This window comes from Heptranchias perlo, chromosome 37 (assembly GCF_035084215.1).
Source record: "Heptranchias perlo isolate sHepPer1 chromosome 37, sHepPer1.hap1, whole genome shotgun sequence".
Lineage (NCBI taxonomy): Eukaryota > Metazoa > Chordata > Chondrichthyes > Hexanchiformes > Hexanchidae > Heptranchias > Heptranchias perlo.
The window spans coordinates 6,745,760-6,754,340 of record NC_090361.1 but is presented as its reverse complement, the minus strand read 5'-3'; the positions used below and the strand labels follow the sequence as shown (position 1 = coordinate 6,754,340).

The following is an 8,581-nucleotide window of genomic DNA, read 5'->3' as shown; positions in this document are numbered from 1 at the left end:
TGATATTAGACAGGCAATGCGGACACATCCTTTGTGTCAATGGAGGAGGGAGCAAGGTGGAACTGAATGTCCTAAGCGTACATGTGGCAGCTGACACTGTGCCATCAGATAATGTCACTAAGTGGTAGCATATAGATAGTGGAGAGGAGAGAGCTAAGGATTCACCCTGGGGTTCAGCGGAGAGGTTTATATTATCAGTGGGAATGTAGGATGATGAGGGGAAGGGGGTTGGGGATGACTGGGACATTTGGCCCTGGGCTTTTTGTTAAACTCTTCCATCACTTTTCAAAATAGTCGATAGTCAGTGTTGTTTGATTTTTGCTGTCATATTAATGGGTGCATCATGAATGAAGTTCCATTAACCTTTTCCATCAGTTGGCAGTTTTATGCTGTTGACCCCCTGTTGCTGGTATATGTGTCAACTCTCACTATAAGACATATTACCAGGCTTCCACTGCATGAAGCAGTGTAAGTATTTCCATCACAAATTCGTAAATAGAGCATATTTATTTATCAAATGCATGAATTTGTAACGCTGTGAGAGTGGGAAAATGTCACAGAAATTCCTGGTTTTGATTGACATTCTAAGTAGCTTTTTTATTTTTTTTTTGGGTGGTGGGGGCTATGAATCCCTTTAGTTTCTCAACCGTTGCTCTGGTGTCCCAGGGACTTGTGTCACCTGTAAATGAATGTGAATGGGTGACAGTACCTCAGGCTTAGGCCAAAGTCACAATGAGCTTGGAAGTTTAAAAACTGGTCCAAGGACAAACCTGGCTCTGAGTTTAAACCTGGGCCTCGCTCTGAGCCGAAGAGGTGATGATCCCAAGTTGGATCCCAGCTCTCTTCTGATAGCTGGTTTCTGCCAGGATGGTGGCGGAGGTGCTGCAAATGGCCTCAGTGTTCCCTGAACTAGGTAGAGAAAAATAAAAGCCAGGGTACCTGCTCCTGATTTGTTGTCCAGCGACCCATGCTGGATGTGCGTGTGTCAATGTCTGGTGAGGACAGGATCAGGCTCAGCTCTGGTTGAATAACCTCTCCAGGGTGACGTGTGAATATGGTGACTGGAGAGAAAATGATACCTGAGAAGCCCTAACCCACTGAGCAGGTTAACACCTCCAGGAAAGGAGACATCCAAATATCTGTCACACTTTGGGGGGGAAAAAAAAAGTAAAAGATGGAGAAGGGCCATTTTTTGTTGGTCATTTCCTGCTGGGTTCAGAGAGAGTTCCTCAGCAGCAGAAAATACACTCCATTTAACCTCTGCCTAAGAGCCTAATTACCCTCAAAATGTCTATTTACAGCAGTAAGACATTGTGGCCTTAAGTGGACAGCCCAAGCTACACTTAGCGTCCCATTTAGCAGCAGAATAATGCATCGTGTGTTACCTGGTATAACGCTCCTGTCATTATAAAACAGCGTTTATCGCCCAACTCACCATGAGCAATACCATGGGAGATCCAATAGTCGTTCAAATATATATTTCTTAGGTACTGTACACTTCAGGCTATTGAAAGGGCAACGTGGTCCCTCTGGGGAGGGTAAACAGGTGAGAAACACATGAATGGCTTGGAACAGTCAAAGACTGTCCTCTGATGGACTGTGTTCACCGCAGTCTTTCCTGTGGTTCTTTGGAAGCCTGGGAGGCAGAAATTCCTGACAACAGTGCTCCTGTTAACAAGTGTTGCAATGTGCGTTTTCCATTCATCACCAGCCTTCCAGTGCTTCCCTGCTAGTACTGGTTGTTGCTGGGGCTTCATCGCTTTCCCCTGTGTCTGGCGTCACTGCCCCGTTACCTGCCCCTGACCTCGGTGGAGCTGGTGAAACGACGGTCGCCTGCACCATGCGGGCAGACTTGTCCAGTGAGCGGAGCAGCGATTCCATTTCAGGACACAAAGCGTGAACCTCCCGGACGGTGACGTCAGATACGGCCTGGCACATCACGGCCACCTCCTTCAGCAGATCGAGGCTGCCCGTTCCACCATCTCCTGCGCTGACCGCCCGAATCCTGGCCAGGGCAACATCCCGGAGGCTACGGGGAGCTGGGCAGCTCTGGTTATCGAGCGTAATTTGTAGCAGTCGCTGGTATCTCATCAGCGCCCCCTCTGTAATTAAAAAGAAACAAGGCTTCAGCAAAGGATGATGTGGAGATGCCGGTGATGGACTGGGGTTGACAATTGTAAACAATTTTACAACACCAAGTTATAGTCCAGCAATTTTATTTTAAATTCACAAGCTTGGAGGTAGGAGGTAGCCTCCGAAAGCTTGTGAATTTAAAATAAAATTGCTGGACTATAACTTGGTGTTGTAAAATTGTTTACAATCAGCAAAGGATGGCAGCCATCACTGCCTTTGGCTTTTCCCTCCGGTCTCAGTGGGGTCTTACTACTAACCTGCCATTGCCTGCTAGAATTCATTTTCTCCTTAGTTTAAACTCCAGCAGCTGGATAGGGATCAGCAAAGGCTGAAGGCCGAGAAAAGCCAGCTTGTCTGCCCACTTGTATTGAGTTTCATCAACAAAGTAAATCTCAGAGTACAAGCCTTTTGCAGCTCAGGAAGATCCAACAGAGGGTGGGGAGAGAGCTTTTCAAGATAAGAGTCAGGCAGATATTTGTTTTAAAATTTGTCAATATGATTCCTGTTGATATAACGTATTTAATTTTTAAAAAATACATTTAACAGATTGACACAGGACACGTGATTGAGGAGCTTTCAATTTCACTCAAACCGTCTCTGAATCAGCATGTTAGCCGTAGCGCGCTCACCTCTGAGTCAGAAGGTTGTGGGTTCAAGATCAACCTCTCGGGCGGACGTAAAAGATCCAGAGGCACAATTTCGAAGAGCAGGGGATTTATCCCAGTATTTATCCCTCAACCGACATCGCTAGAACAGATTATCTGGTCATTATCACGTTGCTGTTTGTGGGACCTTGCTGTGCGCAAATTGGCTGCCGCGTTGAGGAGGCCATGGAGCAAGTTTCCTCTCTGCTCTCCTGGTGATGGGGTCAGGGTTACGGTGCGTGGTGCAGGATGGGGTAAATAAAATAACAGAATGGAGGAAAAAAAAACGTACCTAAAACTTGAGGTTGCACGGAGTTGAATATCTGAACAGAGCCATCTGTCGATCCTGCTAGTTTGATGCCATTCACCTTTTCAACTGATAGAAGTTCCTGAGCGTAAAAAGAAATCCTGTTCAACACTCACAACTCCCAATTGGAACAAAACTCCCATAACAGAAGTAGGAAAGTGGCAGCAGTGTTGTCCCTGTATTGATGTGTAGGATTCCCACCACCACCAAAGTTTATATTGTGATACTTTATCACGATTTATTACTTTATTTTAGAAAAAACGCACGTGCACAACACACTATTCCAAAGTGCAAACTTTATTCCAAGATGGCTCCAAGTTCCTCTAGCCCTCTCCTCCCTGGTGTCCTGGCCGACATTTATCCCTCAACCAACATCACTGAAAAACAGATGATCTGGTCATTATCTTACTGCTGTTTGTGGGATCTTGCTGTACGCAATTGGCTGCCTTGTTTTCTACATCACAACAGTGATGTCACTGCAGAGGTATTTGGCTGTAAAGCACTTTGTGACGTCCTGAGGGTATGAAAGGCATGATAATAAATGCAAGTCTTTCTTTCATGCATCACTTCAGTCACCTCAGGCTGACACCAGTTGTACCGGGAGGGCACTCAATTTTACAACAATAACAAATAGCGTCTCTGTCCAGAGCTCACGTTACAATGATTACATCTCTACATCCCAGGGTGCCATCGACAGCAACCAGGACTCAATCTGGTGGATCTGAGAGTTGCTGCTGGGGCAGTGCAAAATTGGGCCTTGTTCTATGGGTCTTCCACTCGCCCAACAGGGACACACAACTACATAAGAACATAAGAAATAGGAGCAGGAGTAGGCCAATCGGCCCCTCGAGCCTGCTCCGCCATTCAATAAGATCATGGCTGATCTGATCCTAACCTCAAATTTAAATTCATGTCCAATTTCCTGCCCGCTCCCCGTAACCCCTAATTCCCTTTACTTCTAGGAAACTGTCTATTTCTGTTTTAAATTTATTTAATGATGTAGCTTCCACAGCTTCCTGGGGCAGCAAATTCCACAGACCTACTACCCTCTGAGTGAAGAAGTTTCTCCTCATCTCAGTTTTGAAAGAGCAGCCCCTTATTCTAAGATTATGCCCCCTAGTTCTAGTTTCACCCATCCTTGGGAACATCCTTACCGCATCCACCCGATCAAGCCCCTTCACAATCTTATATGTTTCAATAAGATCGCCTCTCATTCTTCTGAACTCCAATGAGTAGAGTCCCAATCTACTCAACCTCTCCTCATATGTCCACCCCCTCATCCCCGGGATTAACCGAGTGAACCTTCTTTGTACTGCCTCGAGAGCAAGTATGTCTTTTCTTAAGTATGGAGACCAAAACTGTATGCAGTATTCCAGGTGCGGTCTCACCAATACCTTATATAACTGCAACAATACCTCCCTGTTTTTATATTCTATCCCCCTAGCAATAAAAGCCAACATTCCGTTGGCCTTCTTGATCACCTGCTGCACCTGCAAACTAACTTTTTGATTTTCTTGCACTAGGACCCCCAGATCCCTTTGTACTGCAGTACTTTCCAGTTTCTCGCCATTAAGATAATAACTTGCTCTCCGATTTTTCCTGCCAAAGTACATAACCTCACAACTGAAGTAAATGCACTGATTGATGTGTAGCTGAGCCCTATAGACCAGGAAGTAAACGCATTGCTTGTGTTACTGACCCATGCGGAGCGGGAAGATCCTAGATTTGACGGGGATATGTACTAGGTCAGCCAGTGTGAACTGATCTCAGCCAACGTGGAAGTAGGGATGCCACGATTGACCTCAGGTTGGGAAGAAGAAGATTTCTGCCAGGATTCCTGTAGCTGGCCGCTGTCCGGTTACCTTTGCTGGAAGCGTGTGGATATCGGGGGAGAACAGGCTCGGGCTTAATTGCGATGCTCCTACGGTGGAAGAGCCTGTTGACACTCGCGCATGCAGAATAACTACTTGGGTGAGGTACCGGAGGGCACATACAGGAGAGGAGAAACCTATCGAACGATGTTAGCTCACTATCAAACACAAAGAACTTTGTGCCTGAGATTATTTTCTAATGAAGGTGCGATGTTTTATATATTAAAAAAAACCTAAAGGACTTTATTCTCCTTCGCACAAAAAGAGAGGCCCCTTTGGGAGGAGCGAGGCTGACCTGGATGGTTTCATTGAGTCGGCTGAGATGCTGAAGCTGTGCGGCTGCGCTGTGTAACATCCGCCAACATGCTGGGATAACGTCATAGCGCTGACCAATCAGGCATTTCACCGCTGCTAACCTAAGCCAATGAAATGGTTCGTTATTGATCTGCAGAAGCACATGCGACATTGGGAGGTGTTTAAAAGCCTCCCTGGCTTGCGACTAAATAATTTGTCGGAAATGGAAACGGATGAGAAGACTATTTTGATGGGTGGCACGTTGTTGGAACACCAACCTGTGTTGCCATGCAGTGATAAGACGGGTCTCTTGCCCCACAATCCCGCTGATTTAAAAAAAAAACGGCTGATATCCAGGGATAGGTAAATGCCGATTGCCGGACGAGCCTGTCCCTTTAAATTCTTACCCCCCAGAGTGGTAAGTATTAAAGTACAACTGGTCGAGAAGGTGCCAAGGTGCTGGGTGTGCAATGATGAGACGTGCCCGGCAATGTTCCACATGCTGAGTTCCTTATCTCAGTATTGCTGTTACAGGGACAGAAAAGGTCACCCTGTCTTACACTTGCACACCTCATGGTGGCCAGTCTCAGTCTCTGGGGGGGAAGTTGCACTGGGGCTAATGTCTTTCTTAAAATAATGGGCAAAGAAATTTCAAACAAACGCGTTCATTATTAATATTGAACAGCACCACTTCAGTGCAGTGGCTCGGATGGACTGTGATACAGAAAGACCCAGTTAAAAATCCCACTGAAAAGAAATAAACTCAGTTTCTGTTCTATGCTGGGGCAGTACCTGAAGTATTTAAATTGGCTGCAGTGCTACTGGGTTAAGGAGGGGAAAATCAGCCTCGTTTCTTGCTCTCAATCAGTATCCCGATCGGATATTCACGTGTATGGATGCATAGAGTCTTACAGCACAAAAGGAGGCCATTCGGCCCATTATTCCCGTGCCGGCTCTTTAAAAGAGTTATCCAATTAGTCCCACTTTCCCCCTGATCTTTCCCCATAGCCCTGCAAATTTTTCCTTTTCAAGTACATATCCAATTCCCTTTTGAAAGTCACTTTTGAATCAATTCCACCACCCTTTCAGGCCGTGCATTCCAGATCATAACAGCTCACAGCGTAAAAAATATTCTCCTCACCTCCCCTCTGGTTCTTTTGCCAAATATCTTAAATCTGTGTCCTCTGATTACCTGGCCCACCCGCCAGTGGAAATAGTTTCTCCTTATTTACTCCATAAAAATCTCTCTCAGTTTTGAACATTGCTCACATCTCCCATTAACCTTCTCTGCTGTAAGGGAGAACAATCCCAGTTTCTCCAGTCTCTCCACATAACTGAAGTCTCTCATCCCTCCTGTCATTGATAAATCTCCTCTGCATCCTCTCCAAGGCAGTGCCTGGTGAGGGCAGGTTTGGGACTTGGTTATGATGTATTTTGTGGTTTAAGAAGTTTGTCATCAATCATTGTCAAGGCTCACATGAATAGTTGGGCAAGATGGCAGCTGACACCAATAGAATTGTATCCCCTGTTAGGGGTTTAGTGCTGTCAGGAGGGAAGGGAGCAAATTAAAACAACAAAAGAAGCTATTTTTCTCTAAGTTTGCAGTATTATAATTAACTAGGAGAGCCCGTGGCATTGTTCACTGTATGCCAGAGGATACAGTGGAGCTGCAACCGCCCCTTGGTGGCCGCAGTCTGCAACTACAGCATCACTGGGACCTGTTGACATAGGGAATTATCATCATCACTGATTTCATAGGTATTCTGAGTGTTAAATAAGAACATAAGAAATAGGAGCGGGAGTAGGTCATATGGCCCCTCGAGCCTGCACCGCCATTCAATCAGATCATGGCTGATCTTCGACCTCAACTCCACTTTCCCGCCCAATCCCCATATCCCTTGATTTCCCTAGAGTCCAAAAATCTGTCTATCTCAGCCGTGAATATACTCAACGGCTCAGCATCCACAGCCCTCTGGGGTAGAGAATTCCAAAGATTCACAACCCTCTGAGCGAAGAAATTCCTCCTCATCTATGTCTTAAACGGCTGACCCCTTATCCTGTATGAAAAGCATGACCAGAAATTGTGACAACAGAAAGTGAAGTCTGTGGGCAAGAAATGAGCGTATACACAATCTTTCTAAATATAATACCAGTCAATCTCTTGTGGTGTTTCAAAAATAATTGTTGACGTAATGACGCACTGTTCCTCTGAAAGAGACAGCCTCGCAAGGCAGGAGGTACAAACCTGTAGGTGATTAGAAAATCTTCCTTCAAGAAACTCTTGAGGATTTGAGGGTCCAACTCCATCATCACTTTTTTCACGTTTGTACCACTGAAAGGATCTCCAACAGGACCTAGGGCACAGTTCATTCTGAGGCAGTAAATGCATTGAGATATGCAAAACCTTTGATAGATTTTTAACTACATAATTACAATGATCATAATCATAGAACTTTACAGCACAGAAGACGACTATTCGGCCCGTCGTGCATGTGCTGGACCTCTGAGAGAGATCTCCATCTAATCCCATTCCTCTGCTCTTGCCCCGTAGCCTTTAAAAATGCTTCTTTGTCAAATATGCATCTCTTTCCCTTTTAAAAGCGATTATGGATTCTGCTTCCATCACTATTTCTGGTTGGGCATCCCATATCCTAACAATCCTCCGCTTAAAAAAAAAATTCTCCCTGCCTCAGATGAAGATGACGCTTTAGCCCATTTGATCCTGTCCGGCTGGCTTCCCATTAAAGCATCTGGTTGTTTCTTAAACTTGTCCAGTGACCTGACCTCAACCATCCTTCTTGACAAAGCACTCCCGCTGAATTTAACGTTCATTTGCTTGCATAGTTTGTTCAACATTTTGTTCTTAAACAGTGAGAGACACTGAACCTCTGTTCAAGAACATCTGAAATATTATGTTTGATGTTCATTTCACCTTTTTCCTCTGACATGTGCTCCTAGCTCACACTTCTCGTGTCAATGATGAGGATGACTGTCACACAAACATGTCAAACTTTGTTTTTTAGTGATTAGTTTTGTGCTGTTAGGGAATGTCAGTGCCAAGGAATGGAATAGTATTTCCCACTTTTTTGCACTCTGTGTCAACGTAGAACCACCCAGCTCAGGTGCAGCAAAGGCTAAGCGTCTAGCCTTAATTTCAACCTCTTCCTGCACCGGTTTTGATATTTCTACGCCTCACACCAGCCATCCATGTGGCCTCCGAATGAAATTGCCAACTTCGTGGGTGTCCTAATGATGGGCAGTTTCGTGCTAAGGAATTGTGCCTGCCGAGCAAACGAGTTTCAATGAAACACTGGCAGAGTGAGGAGAAGTTC

At 45.3% G+C, this 8,581-nt stretch overlaps 1 protein-coding gene across 1 annotated transcript; it reads right to left on the bottom strand.

Annotated features, from left to right (window-relative positions):
- Nucleotides 1-526: 526 nt before the first annotated feature.
- LOC137304283 (uncharacterized) lies at nt 527-7,716 on the bottom strand. The gene is made up of 4 exons (XM_067972833.1): nt 7,495-7,716; nt 5,251-5,371; nt 3,070-3,166; nt 527-2,102 (listed from the first exon to the last, which is right to left on the bottom strand). The coding sequence occupies exons 1-4, from the start codon at nt 7,617-7,619 to the stop codon at nt 1,705-1,707; spliced, it is 741 nt and encodes a 246-aa protein (XP_067828934.1). The 5' UTR covers nt 7,620-7,716; the 3' UTR covers nt 527-1,704.
- Between the last annotated feature and the right edge of the window lie 865 nt (nt 7,717-8,581).

Excerpts from the sequence above, each read along its gene's own strand:
- LOC137304283 (XM_067972833.1), bottom strand. The coding sequence starts at position 7,619 with ATGAACTGTGCCCTAGGTCCTGTTGGAGATCCTTTCAGTGGTACAAAC. Across the intron at positions 5,372-7,494 it reads GATTTTCTAATCACCTACAG|GTTAGCAGCGGTGAAATGCC; the intron begins GTTTGTACCTCC and ends TCATTGGCTTAG. Across the intron at positions 3,167-5,250 it reads GACTCAATGAAACCATCCAG|GAACTTCTATCAGTTGAAAA; the intron begins GTCAGCCTCGCT and ends TTTTACGCTCAG.